This window comes from Propithecus coquereli, unplaced genomic scaffold (assembly GCF_000956105.1).
Source record: "Propithecus coquereli isolate 6110/MARCELLA unplaced genomic scaffold, Pcoq_1.0 Scaffold468, whole genome shotgun sequence".
Taxonomy (NCBI): domain Eukaryota; kingdom Metazoa; phylum Chordata; class Mammalia; order Primates; family Indriidae; genus Propithecus; species Propithecus coquereli.
The window spans coordinates 444,536-463,327 of NW_012150485.1; the positions used below are offsets into that span (position 1 = coordinate 444,536).

The 18,792-nt window shown below is 49.8% G+C and overlaps 1 protein-coding gene across 1 annotated transcript; it reads left to right on the plus strand.

Moving 5' to 3' along the window:
* The first annotated feature begins 9,986 nt into the window (after window positions 1–9,986).
* SERPINA9 (serpin peptidase inhibitor, clade A (alpha-1 antiproteinase, antitrypsin), member 9) lies at window positions 9,987–16,025 on the plus strand. The gene is made up of 4 exons (XM_012655209.1): window positions 9,987–10,617; window positions 12,251–12,524; window positions 14,494–14,641; window positions 15,822–16,025. Exons 1-4 carry the CDS (start codon window positions 9,987–9,989, stop codon window positions 16,023–16,025), a joined length of 1,257 nt encoding a protein of 418 aa, XP_012510663.1.
* The last annotated feature ends 2,767 nt before the right edge of the window (window positions 16,026–18,792 follow it).

Genomic DNA, 18,792 nt, shown 5'->3' on the forward strand with positions numbered 1-18,792 from the left:
TCTCGAAGCTCCCTCCACCCTCATGGGGGCTGCAGTCAGTCCTGCGCTGAGCAAAGGCTTACGGCTGCCACCTCTGGGCTGGTTGGTAATGTGAATAGACAGCTCCTGCAATAGGCAGCTCCTGCCTAATGGGGTTAATATTCAGTGGGAACAGCAGCCGTGAATCGAGTAAACACACATGGAAGTTTCTCCCGAGCTGCAGTGAACTCCTGGGTGCTGGGAGAATGTGTACTGGGAGGGTCTGATCCAAGCAGGGGCCCAGGGGAGACATCCCCAGGGACGTGATGTTTGGGGAGAGCTCCGAATGCCGGGGAACTCATCTGTTTTTAAACCGTTGCTATTAATGAAAACTTCATATACGTGTGTGATTTCTAGTGTGGTTAATAACGTATAAAACAAGGGTTGGTATTTCCAAGTATGCCCATTATAATTGGGCATAAACTCTAGTGCTTTCTTCATCTTCCTTTTAACTAACTCTATTTTTTAAAATGACTATTGCACATCTGAACTATTTGTCAATATGATTTCCCACTTTCACAGCCATGTTTTTATTCTTCACTATGGAAACAAGCTCTATTCTGAAAAAGAAAAAGAGGAAGAAGTTAGGGGGGAGCAGAAGGAAGGACAGGTGCAGAGGCCCCGGGGAGGGAAGGTGGCGTGGAGGACGGGAGCAGTGACGCTGCAGAGGCAGGTGGGGCTTTCTGGCCACCCGGGGAGCGCTGGGGTTTAACTGAAGAACTGTGGTGGCCGTCACAGGTATTTGGTTGGAGAGTAACTCAGGCAAACTCATGTGTTCTGAGTGTCCTTCTGGCTGCAGGCTAGGTGTCCTTGTGTCCTTGTGCCCAGGCTGGTGCATGGCACAGGGCACGTGCTCAGCATAGGATTGCTGGAAAGAAAGACCACCGCACTGTCACCCTTGTCCAGACACGGCCACCCCCCTCCAAAGCTCTCCTCTCCTCTGGGAGGGCAGTTTCGTGCCTTAGCCTGGCAGGCCTGCCCGCCGGGATGTGGCCGTGCCTGCTGCACCGGTGGGTCTGCACTGCCACCTCCCCACACTGCTCGTGCGTCCCACCCTGCCAGGGAGCTGTCCCTGAAGCCCGTTCTGTCCCACTCCCACCACTTCCTTTCAGTTGTTACTCAGCCTTCCAGGAAAGATCAACTCCCACGGTCTTCTCAGAATCCTTCACGTATTTGTGGACTGACCAGCCTCGTGAATGAGTGAGTGAATGAATGAATGGGTTTTGACTTTGGTGTAACCAACACTTCCCAGAGGCCTGTCAGAGCCTAGCACCGCACAAGGGCTCTCACCCCACTGACCCACCGCCCTCCCAGGCTGGTGCGGCAATCCCATTCTACCGATGAGACCACTGAGGCTGGAGAAGCTCACACAGCTTGCCCAAAGTCCCAGATGGCCACAGCGCGGGGACCAAATGCAAGTCCCCTGAGCCTTTTCACCTTTCAGTCGTCCCAGCCATCTATCCAGCCATCTGTTCAACAACTGTTTCCTTGGGGTCCCCTTTGTGCCAAGGACTGTTCTCAGGACTTGAGGTACATCAGCAAACAAAATATGAGAAGATATTGCCCTGTGCAGGCCACAGGCCGGTAAAGAGAGTCAGACAACAAACAACAGGTGGATAAAAGAAATGAGAACATTAGGTGGCACCAGTAAGGGTGACGAGAGATGGTGCTGGCAAGCGTCAAGGTTGGCCTCCCCGAGAAGGCAGCACTCATTGCGGAGACGACAGATTCCGTGACTCTACTCTCCATGGTCTCTGCCGCACAGCTGGCCCCTGGAGCTTCATGGCCTGGAGACGCCCAGGCATGGAGGGCCTGGTGATACAAGAGGGTAGAATCCCAGGACAGAAAGACCCTTTTGACATGATCCAGTGTGACCTTCCGCCTGGCTCAGAAAGCTTCTGTCCAGCTCTGAGCAGGGGTCTCTCCTGCCTCCTCCAGCGCCGGAAGCCCACTTTCCTGGCCTGCCTTGCTCAGCCCACAGCATCTCCTGCCCAGGCTGAGGTCATTCACATGGGCACACACCGGAAGTGACAGGCCGATGCGCTGGCGGCGATAATCACAGGTGGGAAGTGCTGGTCCTTGGCCCTGCTTCCCCCAGATACTGACTGCGTGGCCTGGGCAAATACCTTCTTCCTCGTGGGCTTCTGCTTTTCCTCTGCGCAATGACGGGGTTCCCCCAGATGACCCCAGAAGACCTTCCTATCTGAGACAGTACTTTGGCACTCATATTGTAAATGAAAGAACTGGCTCTGGAGTTTCACGCGTAGTCATTCTTCCCTCCATTCGTATATTCAGAAAATCTTTGTTGAGCCTCCTCTACGTGCCAGGCAGTATGCCAGGGACGGAGAAGCCAGGTGAGCGGGACAGACAGGGGCCCCGTCCAGGCAGAGCTTAGGGGTGCACGGCCTGCTTACTCCACATCTCCCGGTGTCCTGTTCAGGCCCAGCCAGGAGAATGTTCCCTGACCTGCTGGGTCGCCCCATCGGGGATCAGGTTCTGCAACGAGGGTACAAAGCCCTGGCACCCTTTCTCTTTGGGAAACCTGCTTTCCATGAGTGTTCGGTTTCTCGAGTTTTATTTATTCCTGAACCACTTTTGCAAATATGGCTGAATTCTCATCTATCTTGTACTATCACATACTCAAGGTCTATCTTTATGTCAATTCATGTTTTAAACAAAGAGAAATGTGTTTAAAAGAAAAACTAATATCGCAATCATACACAGAAACCAGTATATCATACACAGAAACCGGTATAACTTGCCACACGTGGAAAGTAAACATACACGCCACAAAACCAATTCGGGGGTAAGTTCCACCAAGACTGTTGCCTGCCACAGGGTCCCAGCCTGAAGCTCTCCTTTGTCACAAAGGAAAGTCAGCAAGTCCCAGGGTGGTAAAGACGTGCTGGCCCTGAGCTGAGACACTGTCCTTGGGGAGTTCAGAAAGGGCGAAAGAAAACTGGAAGAGGGAGGACTTTGACACTAGATGATTCCACGTCGTGGGCAGAAACCACCAGACATTGTTTAGTCTGTGAGCTCAGAGAAGTCGCCACCCCTGATCCCTGGCGTCTTACTTAGGTCAAGGTTGGAATGTTTTCTGACTTATGTGCTTAACTGATTGGCCTTCCTTCCTTCTTTTTTTTTTTTTTAAATAAACTTTTTAATTTGGGGGAATAATTTTAGCTTTACAGAAAAGTTATGAAGACAGTACACAGAGCTTCCATGTATTCTTCAACAGCTTCCCCTAATGCTAATGTTTCCATGACCACGGTGCATTTGTCATGACTAGGAACCAATGTTGGTTCATGACTATTCCCCAAACTACAGATTTTATTCAGATTTTACCAGTTTTTTCATTGATATCCTTTTTCTGTTCCGGGATCCAATCCAGGACACACTTTGAATTTAGTGGCCTTACATTTTAAGAACTTTGACAGGGGCTTCGAGCGGCTGGAGGTTGGTAGGAGGCCCCAGAGTTGGACAGGCTGAGATCAAATTCAAAGTTGTGCCATTTATTTAGTTTGTGACATTAGGCAAGTCGCTTGACTGTCCTGATCCTTAGTTTTGCCTGTCTGTGAAGTGAGAATCACAGCATGGATCTCCCAGGGTCTCTGCTGAGGGGATTAAATGATATAATACACACAAACCTACTTAGTACCTGCTAAGCCCCGTCCATCTCCGTGTTGGCTTTTAAAGGCATCCGGGGCAGGAAGGGAAGTCTCCTGGGTGGGCTTCCATGAATGCTGCTTGTCCTTCCTACATAGATAACTTTTTGTTTGTTGTTTCCTTCACCATGATATGGACAGAGGAATCACAGATTCCCGGATGGGGCTGGAGAAAGGGGCCCTCCAGGATGAAGACCTTTTCTGGGGCAGGGATCCCATGTGTTCCATGAAGTCAAAAGTGTGACGTCTTGCCAAACACAAAACAAAACAAAGCAAATTAGCAGACAGACAAAACTCCTCAGGGCCTGGGGCCCTGTCTGGATCTATCCCTCCTTCCCCAACTCCACCCTCAGCTCGGTTCAGATTCCTAAAAGTCAGGTGACCACGCTGGGCAGGCCAAGAAATGAACAATGTTGCCGCAAAAGAAGTTGCAGGGAGCTCTGAGGGCCGCGTCCCCCATGCAGCAGGTCCACGGCGGGGACTGCAGGTCCCAAGTGGGGAGGCTTATTCACAATCTGAGGAGTAGCTTCTGGTGAAGATAGCACTGCTAGAGTGGGCTGGAGACACCCAGTCTCCTCCCCTGTTAAGAGAAAAACTAGGGGAGATATTAAAACAAGTATTCAAATAGGAAATTATAAAGATGGAGTTAGATTTAAAAAGTGATATGAATAGCTCCATAAAACCAGAAATGGGGCAGAAGCACAAGGTATGGGAAGTAGGCGAGATCCTGTAGCCAGAAAAGAAGAGTCTAGAGAGGCCTGGACATAGAAGGAGAGGCGCCCTGGAAGAGGAAGACTTGGGATAAGGCCCCATCTCCATGGGACCGAGGATGCGCCCATGGGGTCTGCTCCTATTGCGTTGCCCCTTCAGCGGGACTGGTTTCATGAATTTGGAGAGAAATAGGCCTTCGCTTTCCAGGTGGCCCTGAGAAGCCCAGAGCTGGAGGAAATCTTGAAGAACTCTCTGGGGCAAGGGCAGAGGTTGGCGTGAAGTGGTTGGGGAGGAAGCACCCACCTCTCCTCACTCTCAAGTCTTCTCATCTTTCCCTGGAGAATCTGATTCAGTAGTTCCTCATGGGGCCTGGGGATTTGCATTTTAATGAAAACCCAGTTAACTAAGCTTGGGCAATCCCATACTCTTTCAGGCTGCCTCCCTGTTTCACCAGGTGTAAGCCTTTACAAAAGTCCCTGGGTGTGGGTGCGTGAATGCAGGGCCTGGCCCTCAGGCTTCCCAACAGTCCTCCCACTGGCCTCCCACACCCTTCTCCCTCCTCACATTCCTCTGTATTCTTCTGCCTCCCTCCCCATCACTCGTTGATCATAGTCCTTGCCCTGGAGGAAGCCACACAGGGTCCAGACTGTCTAATCAGGGAGGCAGACACATCAGAAGATAGCTTGCTACAGTTTGCTCCAGGTGTTTGTAAAGGGAGGAGCAGGATTTCTGTGGGATCCAGAGAAGACTGTGGAGTGGGTGGTCTTGAGCTGCACTTTCAGGATGGAAGGAGTATGTCAGGTGAAGAGAGTGGGGAGTGTAGTGCAGGCCGACTCAGGATCACGTGTGATCATACGGAGCAGGGAAAGAAATGATGGGGTGGCATTCAGTTCATTTTATTGCATTAATAATTAATATTTAGGGTTTGTTATTTAGATATAGTTTGCACAAAGTACACAAATATCACAAATATTTCTGCCCATTATTTCTTCAAAAGTCTCTGTTCTCCACCCTTCCTAGGATTCCAATTACGCATATGTTAGGCCATTGATAGTGTCTTACAAGTCACTGAGGTTCTGTTTTTTGTTTGTTTATTTGTTTGTTTCCCAGCTTGCTCTCTTCAGTTTAGATAGTTCCTATTGACATGTTTTAAGATCACTGATGTTTTCTCCTACAGTATTAAATTTGCTCTTAGACCTAGCCAGTGAGTTTTTTAATTTCAGATCATGAATTTTTGTCTCTGGAGTTTGATTTTATTCTTTTAATGATTTTACTTTTATCACATTATAGTAATATTTTCCTTATTTAAGCACATTTTAAGTAGCTGTTTTAAAGCCCTTGTCTGCGAATTCTTCACTGTCTATTATATCTGGGGCTGTTTCTATTCCCTAATTTTTCTTCTGGTCCTGGGTCACATTTTCTTATTCTTGGAATGTCCAGCAATTTTTGATTGGATGTTGGACATCGTAACATTACAATTTCATTGTCTGGATTTTGTTGTCTTCCTTTATATAAAGTGTTGACATTTGTTTTAACAGGGAACTGAGTTACTTGCAGATCTGCTTGACCTTGTCGAGGCATGTTTTCAAGCTTTGTTAGGGTGAGTCTAGTGTAGTTTTAAATCAAAGTTAGTTTAGCCCTAATGCCAAGATGTGACACTTCTGGGTGTCTACTGAGTACCCCAGGTCTCTTAACTCCAGGTGGTTCTAACCTGAATATCCCCACACTTTGTGAACTCTAGGAATTGTTCTGCTTACATCTTCACAGTGGTTTTTTGTTTGTGTGTGTGTGTGTGTGTGTGTGTGTTTTCACTAACCATATGTAATTTCACTTTATGTGTGCAGAGCTTAGCACTTAGCTTTGCACTTAAGGAGACCCTATGCACATTTCTGAAGATCTCCTCTCTAGTACTATGCTGAACAAATTGTATCTTCCTCACTTTCTTAAACTCTGATGTCTGTCTCCCAAGCTCAGTCAGACTACCATGCTCTCCTTGGGTTTCCCTCCTTTTGCCCAGAATGTACCTTTAGGCAGAAAATTAGGGCAATCATAGGGCTTACCTCATTTGTTTCCCTTCTCTGCCTGTTGTCCAATGTCTGAATTATTTTCTGTATTTTCCAGCGTCTCAATTTTTTCATATATTTTATCCAGTTTTCTGTTTGCAAGTCCAATATCAGTTACTTTGTCTTGGCCGAAAGTGTAAGTCAACTCAAACTTTACATATGTATATACCTCTGTAACCTCACCTTAAGAAGATATAGAACTTTTCATAACCCTAAGAGTCCCTCTTGCTCATTTCCAGTCAGTATTACCCCTCAGAGGTAAAGTGATCCTTTAATCTATCTCAATTCATTCATTCATTTAGCAAATGCTTACAGAGCCCAATACTAATTGGCCAAACAGTAAGTGTACAGGGAGAACAAGGTAGACGACATCCCTTACTCGTGAACTGTTGAGTCACATGAACAAACATGAAACTATGGCAATCATAAGTGTTTTCACTAAGAAGCTAATGGCTGGTACTATAAAAACATTTAATAGGAGGAATTTTCCTTATCTGAGTGGTCAAAGAGAATTTCCTTGAGGAAATGACATGAGCTAAGACCTAAACAATGAGTAGGAATTAATTAAGGGAAAAGTTGGGATAAAGGAGTGGGAAGAACATTCCAGGATTAGAGAACAATGAATATCACATGTGAGCATCAAAAAATGGGCGGAATGGCCTGATACAGAAGTCAAGAGCAAGGAGTTTTGTGGTGTGACGTGTGATGAATTAGAGTGGTCAGTATGTTAGCTGAATTAAAGATTTCAGTGTTACTTTGGGAAATGGGAGGCTGTTTGGGACATTTTAAAATAGGTAAGTGACATGGTCAGGTTTGAGTTTTAAAAGATCATTCTAGCTGCCACATGTAGTGTGAATTGGAGGAGCAGGACGGGCTATGCAGAGACACCTGTTAGGAGGTTTCTGCAGTTGTCCAGGCAACAGGCAATGGCAGCACAACTAGCCCGCCAGTGGTGGAGGCAGAGAAAAGTGGATGGACCTGAGGAATATTTGGGAGGTAAAATTGACAAGACTGGTGATGGGCTGACACAGGGAATGAAGAAGGAAGTGCAAGGATGACTCCTAGGCTTGACTAACTAGGTGAGTGGTGGTACCAGCGGTTGTAATGCTGAAAAAGGGTTTCCGTTGTGACTGTTGCTGGAAGATGGTGCTTGGGAAAGAGTCTGAGTTCAGTTTGGGTCACACTGCACTTACGGTTCATTTGCAACCTCAGCAGGAGATACAGAGTAGGCAGCTGGATCTATGGAGTTCAGAGGACAGGACCGAGCTGGAGGTTAGAAACAATACATCCTTTGCATCTCTTAGTAATGAAGCCGTGGGCGTCATGGCATGAGATCATCTGGAGGGAGAGGAGAGATTAAAGTGAGGAGGGAGCTACAACCGAGTAACTGAGTGCCAAGGCTCGGCAACGTGCGAGGACCAGGAAGGAGACCAGGAGCACAGGGTGGGTAAGGAGGAAGCGCAGAGAGACGTGAAAGATCCAGGGGAACGTGGTGGCATGGAGCCAAAGGGGAGGACTGGATCAGAAGCCAAGTGCGGTCTTCAGTGCTGGATGCTACTGGGAGTCGAGGAAGATGGGATCCTAGACATGTTCGTTGCCTTTTAGCAACATCTGGATGAGGTTTCTGTGGACACAGGGGCCAGACTGGAGTGGGACAGGGAGGGAGTGGGATGTCTTTCGGAGGAGGTTAGGCAATTCCTTTCCTGAAGGTCTCTCTTTTATGCGAGGTAGGAGGCCACAGAGGCCATGGGCACACAGCTCCTGAGGACTCAGGCCACAGTGGGAGGAAGATGGAGATAGGGCAGTGGCCAGAGGGAATGAGAGGGGACAGGAGGGATTTTATCGTTGTGTTGAGGGTGGTGCTCTGCTTGTCTCAATGGGCAAGACTCGAATGTGTGTCAGAGTCAGTGGCAAGCATCTGGTTGAGAGGGAGTGTTTAAGCACAGAGGAGAGAGGTGGAAGGCCCCCTGATGGAGAGAAGAGACACTTCCCAAAGCTCAGGGAGGGGGACTGGTCTTCGAAGGAGGGGGGCTCCTCCGCTGTGCTGATAGAGTGGGGGAGGGGATGGAGGAAGGGTGCCTGGGAAAATAGGGACACGCAGAGAGGATGTCTTTTGGAGGAGGTTGAGGCGATTATTTTTTCTGAAGATCTCTCTTTTACGTGAGGTAGGAGGCACAGTTGTGTGCCGAGAGTGAGGGTGTGTGTGCGTGTGCATGTGTGTGTTTGTGTGTATGCGCACACCCATGTGGGCACACGTGCATATGTGGCAGGGTGGGCATTCACTTTAACATGGAAGAGGTTGACATGCTCCCCGCAGTCCGTGGGAGAGTGACTCCATCAGTTACATGCTGCCGGGCAGGTAAAGGTTGGTGACCGGAATGCACAGTGGGTCAGACTGCCGGGCCAGGCAGGAGCAGGCAGACAGGTGGGTTCTGTGGGTTTGGAGTCTGGCCAGAAGGGTGTGTCACAAAGACAAGGGCCCCATGGGTGGAGGGGATTGGGATGAAATGAAGCCCTTTGACACCCAAGCTGGATAAAGAGGCAAATGAAGACGGGGCCAGGGGTGCACAGGGAGAACAGGACAGTAGGGTGCTTGGAGATAAAGCTGGGGGGTAAGTCGTGGCCCAACAGAGAAGGACCTTGAATGCCAAGAGCATGGGCATTTCTCCTGAGCTCCGTGGGGAGCCGTGGAGGAGCTCCCAGATCTGCATCTGGGAAGCTCCCTGTCTGTGGGCGGGTGAGCACTGGCGGTGGGGTGGGGACGGAGAGTGGAAGGTGGAATGCAGCTGTGCTGCCAGAGGCTGGGAGGGAGGGCCCAGGTGCAGCTGGCCCAGGGGGAGCCCAGTGTCCCTGTCACTCCAACCAGTGCAGTCCACTGGCTGGACACAGGCACAACCCCAGGACACTACAGAGAGAGGGACAAAGGTCCCAGCAGGGCTGGCAGAGAGAAGGGGTGACCACAGAAGGACAGGAGCTTGGGATGGGGAGAGGCCAAGAGGGGAAGGCGTTGGACTTTAATAGCCAACTGACTGCACTTTCACCGGGGTTTTCCCCTGGGGTGTAAGGACCTGGCCCTTGAGGCCCATGGAGCCCCAGCCCCTGAAGGGAGGGGCCTTTTGAGACCACCTCTACCTATCCTATGAGAAGGAGTGACTTGTCTGAGATGACATGGAGGCAAGGGCCATTGACAAGCCAGGACACTTAATAGCCGCCTCCCTGAGTTCAGGGGGTCTCCCCTAATCAGCCCAGGCCCGAGAGGAGCAGGATCTGGGGCACGGAGTCGGATGCCTATAGTGGGCCATGTCTGCCAATGGGGAGGTGGATTCTCTGGGAGGCATAGCCAGGTGTCAGGAGGTGCCCCTGAGAGCCGCCCCCAACCCCAGGCAAAGCCTCTCCAGAGAGGCCATCCTGTTGGTCCGTACTGTGTTGCCGATGGCCTGGGGTGTTTAGGTCTCTGCTTCAGGGACTGCACCCTCAGCTTACTGCCCTCAACATTCTTACTTCTCTTGCAGACTTACTTTGTCCCAAAATGGCATCTTCCTTGTATGGGGTTCTCTTCATTGTTGGCCTGTGTGCTCCAATCTACTGTGCTCCCCCAGCCAATATCCCCAGAGGAGGATCCGCCTACCCTTCCTCCATAAAGAGCACCCCCACCTCCCCGGTGTCTTCCCACAACACTGACTTTGCCTTCCATCTGTACCGGAGGCTGGTTTTGGAGGCCCCGAGTCGGAACATCTTCTTCTCCCCCATGAGTGTCTCCACTTCCCTGGCCATGCTCTCCCTTGGGGCCCGTTCAGCCACCAAGACCCAGATCCTCCAGGGCCTGGGCTTCAACCTCACATGCATGCCAGAGTCCGCCATCCACCGCGGCTTCCAAAACCTGGTCCACTCATTCACTGTCCCCGGCAAAGACCTGAGGTTGCAGATGGGTAGTGTCCTCTTCATCAAGAGGGAGCTGCAGCTGCAGGCACGTTTCCTGGACAACATCAAAAGGCTATACGAGGCGAAAGTCTTTTCTACAGATTTCTCCAACACCGCCATTGCCCGGGCAAGGATCAACAGCTATGTGGAGAAGGAGACCAGAGGGAAGGTCGTGGACTTAATCCAAAGCCTTGACCCTCTGACAGCCATGGTGCTGGTCAACCACATTTTCTTTAAAGGTACGGATTTGAGAGGTTGATTTTGTTTTGTTTTGTTTTGTTTTCTTAGTCAAATATGCAAGGTAGACAAACCCTAGACAGCAGGGTGAAGCAGTGGGAGGGCCTGAGTTCTAATTAGCTTTGCAACTGGCTGTCTGCAGGACCTTGGCCACCTCGAGTTTATTCGTTACAGTGGGGATTCATTCAGTTCTGTCTTTGGACAGATTGATTAGATGTCTTGAGAAGCTGACATTGGACTCAGTGGGTAGCCCACAGGAAAAGTCTTCTGGAAACTAACTTGGGACAAAGGATCTCATCTCTTGCCCCACTGTTCCCTGAAGGTTTTAGAGGAGGGACACAGAGCTCTCTGGCAGACAGCTCAGTTTAAACAGCAAATCCAAGGATGAGAACACTTTCACAGGGGTGGAAATGTTGACAGGCCAGTGTAAATGTCATTCACATCCCCCATACAGCTGTCTAGAGCTTTACAGTTTGCACCATGTTGTTGTAGAATGCACATCAGCTTGGAAGTCTGGTTTGAATTTCATCTTTGCCTCTTATTTGCACCATAATCTTTAGCACATTGCTTAAAATATCTGGCCTGTATCAAGTGCCTGATTTGTACCGGTGTCTGTGATGAGTGCATGGGTGGATGATAAAGCCAACTTCAGAGGGCTGTGCTTGAGGTGGAAAAGCCCAGCCTCTCCAGGCAGAGTTATCATGGATGCTGCTATATCATCCCTCCCTCCTCCCCCACTGCCCTTCCGTTATGCCCTCGTCCATCTATCTGTCCACCCATTTAACCATTCACCAGTTCATACATCCATGCACCCATCCACCCTCCATCCACACATCCACCCATCCACCCTCCCTCTACCCATCCACCCTCCATCCGCCAATCCACCCTCCATCCACCCATCCACCCTCCATCCACCCATCTACCTTCCATCCACCATCCATCCACCCGTCCACCTTCCATCCACTCGTCCACCTTCCATCCACCCATTCACCGTCCATCCACCCATCCACCCTCCATTCACCCATCTACCTTCTATTCACACATCCACCCTCCATCCACACATCCACCTACCATCCACCCATCTACCTTCCATCCACCCTCCATCCACCCGTCCACATTCCATCCACCCATTCACCCTCCATCCACCCATTCACCCTCCATCCTCCCATCCACCCTCCATCCACATATCCACCATCCATCCACCCATCCACCATCCATCCACCCATCCACTATCCATCCACCCATCCACCATCCATCCACCTATTCATGAAGCTATCCTCCCATTTATCCATCCATCCTGCAAAGAAGGAAGAGGAGGAAAAAATCCAATATGCTTTGAAGCTCTTACTAAGTTACCTTCACTTGTATGTGCTGTTCTATTTAACCTAATTCTATTTAACTGAAATATAACTCACATACCATAAAATTCACCATCTTAAAGTATACAGTTCCATAGTTTTTGTCTTTAGTATATTCACAAAATTGTGCAACTACTCCTTCTATGTAATTACAAAGCATGTGCATCACCTCAAAAAGAAGCCCCGTACCCATTAGCAGTCACTTGCCATTCAATTGTGCTATCTTTGCCTCACCAATTGCACTGTGACATAAAGACCTCTCCTCTCTTTGTGCTAGCCAAGTGGGAGAAGCCCTTTAACCCTGCAGAGACAAAGAAAAGCTTCCCATTCCTGGTGGGCAAGGGAACCACTGTGCACATCCCCATGATGCACCAGGTGGAGCAGTTGGCTTTTGGGGTGGATCCAGAGCTGAACTGCTTTGTGCTGCAGATGACCTACAAGGGAGATGCCATGGCCTTCTTTATCCTCCCTGGCAAGGGCAAGATGAAGCAGCTGGAACAGGCCTTGTCAGCCAGGACGCTGAGAAAGTGGAGCCACTCACTGCAGAAGAGGTGGGCATCTGTGTTAATTTGTTGAGACCTTAGGCAGGGGAAGTTGTACATCCAAGGATGGGGGGAAAGACTATGCTAACAGCTGCCAAATAATCACTCCTGCAAATTGAGCACCAACTGCATGCAGGATAGTGAACCTGGTGTTATGTATACGTGTTTTTACTTGAACTTCACTATCACCTGATGGATGAGAAGTCTTATCACTACCCATTTCACAGATAAGGAAGTAGAGGCTCCAAGAGGCTAGCCCAAGGTCATGTAGCTATTACATCACTGCAGAGCTATATTGTCATGGTAGCTATTATGTGCAACCAGAGCTTGCTCTAGAAGCCAGTCTGATATTGAATTTCATGGAATGATCCCGTAAAAGCAAACAAATTAAAAAAGCATTGATGCTCACCTATAAAATGAGGATGGTAAAATGACCAAATCCATAGGTTGTTGAAAAGATAAAATAAGTCACAATTTACAAAGTGCACTGGAAGACAGTAAGTGCTCAGTAAGTGTTAGCTAATAGTAACATTATTATTGGTTCTGTAATTATCATGGAGAGTATCGAAAGAATATGGAGACCATAAAGAGGATTAACTGTAAAAATAAAAGGAATTTCAAAGTTGGGTGTTCAGTCTCTTAGCAATATTTTCTTGGCATCATCAGCAACATTTCCGGGTGCTCAGTCTAGGAGGAGAGAAAGGACAGGATGGAGGATGAGTGTCATTCAAGAAAGACCATGGTCAGTGCCCCCGGAGGTTGTTGGGGGGCAAAGTGCAGAGTAGTTTCTGGGAAGAGACAGATCACTTTCAGCCAGGACTTGGGGACAGCTTTATGGAGGTGGTGGTGTTTAGCCACTAGTATGAGTAGGACATGAACACACAGAGGCTTGGGAAGGGTGGTTGGGGGAGAGGAAGTAGCACCAGCAAAGGTGCAGAGTGGAGGATCAAGAGATGCTGCAGGATATTTCATAGGTTTCTTCTCTTCTCAGACTGCACGAGGACGGGGTAGAGGATGAGGAGGTGGCAGGAAGGCTGGGGAGGGAGGGACAGGGCACAGAGCAGCAGATGGAACAGAGGGGGATGGAGACACCAAGGCAAGCACAGGGGACAGTGTCAGGGAGGAGAGAGCTGTCCACGGTGTCAGGTGTCACAAGACACCAGTCAGATGAGGGCCAAAAAGTGTCCATCTAACATCTTCCTGCTTTCCTTTCCGTGAGTCACTAAATACACGACCTCAGCCAAAGCACTAAAACTAAGCTTTACCATCTGTACTACAGGGGAACATTACTGAATGTGCCTGGGACAATGTCTGGCATGTAGTAAGTGTTCAACAAATGCCAGCTCTTCACTCTCGTTTCAGGGAAACCATAGCAAAGGAAGAAAACATTGTGCCAAACTCTAGGATTGAGCTGTCCAATGATAGGAGCCACTAGCCACATGTGGTTATTTCCATTTAAATTAACTAGAATTTGGTAACATTAAAAATTTAGCTCCTTGTTTGCACCTGCCACATTTCATGTTGCTCAAGAGCCACATGTGGCCAGCTGCTACCATATTGGAAAGCACAAATACAGAATCTTCCCAACATCACAGAAAGTTCTACTGGACTCTGCTGCGTGGGGGTGAGCAGGGTTGGTGTCAGGAAGGGCTGGTGGAGAGGCATGGTGGGCAGGGCAGCACCATCACTGTTTGATGTTTCCCATTGGTTTCTCCTTCTCTGGGCCGCCTTCTGACCTCTGCACACTACTTCATCGGGGGGCCTGCTGCCTTCTTGCATATATTCGGTGCTGGACTTGCCGAGCTGGGAGGCCTACTGCCAGGGCAACCTGGGTTGTTTGGCAAGGAGGTCTTGATTTTTTTAGCAGCAACCAACAAATACCTGGGGAAGAACCAGGTCTCCTAACATGCCACCTAGAAGCAGAGATGGAGACACCATGGGCTTGTGACCTTACCTCTTCCTTTTCCCTCCTCCACAGGTGGATAGAGGTGTTCATCCCCAAATTTTCCATTTCTGCCACCTATGATCTAGAAACCATCCTCCCGAAGATGGGCATCCGCAATGCCTTTGACAAAAGTGCTGATTTTTCTGGAATTGCAAAGAGAGACTCCCTGCAGGTTTCTAAAGTGAGTCGATTGAGGAGAATATTTGCGAGAAAGTCTGAGCTGGAAGTGTCTACAGAGATTGGTGAATGGAGCCCTCTCGTTTCTCTGATAAGGAACCAGTCCTGAGAGGTGAAATGATTTCTCTGTGGCCAGAGGGCTGAGTATTGTGGCTTCCAGGCCTGTGGCTTCACGGCCATCCTACAAAGAGAGAGAGAGAGAGAGAGAGAGAGAGAGAGAGAGAGATGACTTTTCAAACTTAGTATATTGGATCTAAAAGTCTAGATTTCTGATCCTCTTGAAATAAATCCCCACATGGGCAACAGTGAACCCAAACCCCTCCACAGCAGCGATAGCTGGGGCTGAGCCTGAACGCCCAGACTGTACCCTCCAGGTTACCAGGGCACCATGCTCTCATAGGAGGGCCCTCAGCTCACTGGGGTTACCTGCCCAACCCCTGCCTACATATGGGTTTCTGATCCCTGACCTAAAGTTTTGTTTTACAATGGATTATAATGGTCAGAAGTGGTCCCGGGACCACAGAAGGGGATCCTGTCATTGGTTTTCACGGAATGCAGAGAGGTCCCACTGGAATATGATGAGCGCAACAGACCTTTTCTCAAGGAAAATGCTTCTGTGCACCTATGAAGAACCATGCCTATAATCGCAGGACTCTCACAGCCTCCCTGGAGCTTAGGAGTGAGGGAACCCCAGGTTAAGAATCTCTTCTCTAGAAGACAAAGAAGGGATCCGACCTTTAGCAATACCAAAGCCACATGTGCCATGCAAGAACTGTAGCAATTGCTGTTGCTAGCAGGTACATGAGCATTTGCTTTGTATGATCTCCTTTAATTTACCCAACAACCTTGTGGCACACATGCAATTATTAGCACCTTTTATAGATTCGGAAACCGAAGCACTCAGCTTCTAAATAATTTCTGTAACAATAAGTGACAGAACTGAGCCTCAAACCTAGATCTTTCCGGTCTGTATTTGTAACCATTCAACTCCATGCGTAGAGGTCAATGGACCAGTAGCCAATACCAGTTGCAATTTATTGAGCAAAGATAATGCCAGACATGTGGCATACATAACCTTGAAGCCTCTCAAGGTAGGCGTCCCCATGCCCAGGCAAAAACACCAAAGCTCGGTTAAGTAGAGGTGTCTCCATGGGGGCCACTGATGTTTGTTTTTTCCTTGGCAGGCCACCCACAAGGCTGTGCTGGATGTCAGCGAGGAGGGTACTGAGGCCGTAGCAGCTACTGCCACCAAGCTCGTAGTCCGGTCGAAGGATGGCCCCTCTCACCCCACTGTCTTCTTTGACAGGGCCTTCCTGATGGTGATTATGAATGAAGCCACAGAGAGTATTCTCTTCCTAGGGAAAGTTGAAGACCCCACTAAGTCCTAGGAGGCAAATGGCCTGTTGACTGACTGCACATTGATAACACACAGGAAACAGCACACCACATGCCTCCTCTTATACTGAGGGTCTGCCTGACTCCAGCAGAGCTGCAAGTCTCAACACGGAACCGTCAGCAGAGACCCCAGTCACGAGCCAAGGCCCATTAACCCCAGTCGGTGCCCTTTCCTCAGATTCTCCCAGGTCTCTGGCTTCATGGAATATTGCTGGGCTGGCGTGTTGCCATTCCTTGAAACTCCTGGGACTGTTAACACATAGGTCAGGCACCTTTCTTGCAGAATTACAGTACTAAATTCAATAAAACTACAATGTGAATTCAGCTAGCAACAGGGCTCCCACATACCTGCAGGGTCTTAGTCTGAAAAATGATTTATTGGCAAAGTCAAAGTGGCTGGGCTGTCACCCCGTGACATTTCAGCAGCTGCATGAATTTGTTCAACAAAAACTTACTGAGCACCTAATACATGCTGGGGGTGAATTAAATGGACATGATCCCTGGCCTGTTGGGGCTAACTGGGGACACAGACCACCCAACAACAACAATAAAACCAACCCTTCAAACCCACATGGTTGTAACAGATTGGGATAAGTGCCAGAGGAGCCCCGAATGGGACGGTTGAGAGAGGAGGAGGGAAAGGGAGGCTTCCATGGCTGTGGAGGTCATGAGTCAGACACGAGCAGGTGTGCTGGAGGGACAGAAGAGGGGCCCTTGTGGCTGGAGCATCGTGTGTCACAGATGGAAGAAAAAAGGTGGGAACAAGGACACAGGCACAGAGAGGTCAGACGGTGTGGGGTGTTCTTGGCCAAAGAGGGAGGTCCGAGTTTGGTGGGGAGCGCCAGAAAACCAATGGACAACTAATGCATGGGCTACCATGGTCTCCCTGGGTGCCGTGGCACGATTTCCCATCTCAGCAGGGCTGGCTGCCTTCCTGACTCTGACGTTGTCATGCGTGTGTGTACACACACACATGCGCACACGCGCACACACATGCACGCACACACGCAGCCCCCTGGGTGCTCAGCCTCCTCCCTGCTGGCTGTAGTGACAACCGTCTGGCTCCCTTACTCTGAGTGCTGAGAGCGGGAGGCGGAACAGGCCACAGCAGCACCAAGGAAAAGCAGCGCGTGGCCTTCGCGCCGTCCCCACCTTGCTCCCTCCTCGCTGCCAGATGGGCGGCGCCTGCTCCTTCCTCCGCAGCCTGGTTACGCAGAATGTCCCCTGCAGCCTCCAGGGCAGCCTGAGCCTCCATCAGATCCAAAGACCCCTGCACCACCCCCTCCCGCCCCCACCTCACACTGGCAAAGGCCTTGAAGGAGCCCAGCCCCCCTACCCCCACACTCCCACTTTTCAAATGGCAGAGCTGAGACAAAAGGAGCAAAAACAACCAACCCAGGCCCCCGGGCAGAATGAGAACAAAAGCCCGGTTACTGGGGCTGCTGCTGACTTTCCCATGACGCCCCCACCTCACACTGGCAAAGGCCTTGAAGGAGCCCAGCCCCCCCACCCCCACACTCCCACTTTTCAAATGGCAGAGCTGAGACAAAAGGAGCAAAAACAACCAACCCAGGCCCCCGGGCAGAATGAGAACAAAAGCCCGGTTACTGGGGCTGCTGCTGACTTTCCCATGACGCTGCCTGTTCTGAGCTCCGTTTTATACCCACTGCTCTGCCCTCAGCCACGCCGTAAAGGCCGCAGTGGAGAAACCAACCCTGCTCTTCGCCCGGGAGCACAGTGGCCGGACCTGCTCCAGGCGCGGGCAGGTTCCCAAGAGCAGACAGGACATCCCGCAGCGGCAGGAGGAGATGGCAGGCGTGAAGAGCTGACTACCGGCACTTTGGTTGTTCCCAGCTAGCTCTTCTAGGAAGTATCGGGAGCCCCAATAGTTTGGGGTGGGTGAGGGCTTGTCAGCACCCCCACCTTGCTCCCAGGTGGCACCCTGCAAGGGCAGCAAGCCTCAGGTGTCTCCTGGTGCCCATTCCGGCTTGTGTTAACAAGCAGGTACGAGAACGGCCATCGCACATGGTCTGTCAGCTTGGTGAGCTCAGGGCTCTGTTTTTTGAGATAAGATGCGCTTTGCATTTTGTTTTGAAATTCATTTTAGTCAGGTGTGGCAAGATGACAGACACAGAGACACCTGCACTTGAAGGAAGAGCTTATTGCTTGGAGGACCCAAGAGGAGGGGCACGTCCCACCACACAGGGCCACAAGGGGGAGCCCTAGGAGTGGGAGGAGCAAAGGGGAAGGCTGGGCGGAGCCTCAGCACTGCCGTGGTGGGAAGTAGTTAGGTGGGGACATCCGCCTTGGGCAGGAAGTGAAACACAGAGCTGGGGGCTTGCGGTTGGAGGGTTTGTGAGATGGCGTGAATGTGATCGTCTGTGCCCGTGAGTTTGGCCCAAGATTTCAAGATGCAAAATCATTGGTCACAGAATATCAAGAATGATCATGACAGCATTATAGGAAGGTTCCACTCGAAGCAGAAGTGACAAATACAGACTGGCAGGCACCTCCAGCCCCACCCCATAGGAGAATCTGGCTCAGTCCCCAGGAGACTTTATGTTTACAAAGTCTCTGTTGGTGGCAACCACTGTGTCAACCTGAACGAGCCTTTGTTTCATGATGAAGCTTTGCTTGTATGATTAAATAGTTCTACTTTTTAGCAATTAACTTTACTGTTTTTTCATTATAAATAAGATAAGTTTCTTTGTAAGAAACTCGGAGAAAACAAAAATCTACAAAGAAGAACATAAAAGTCAC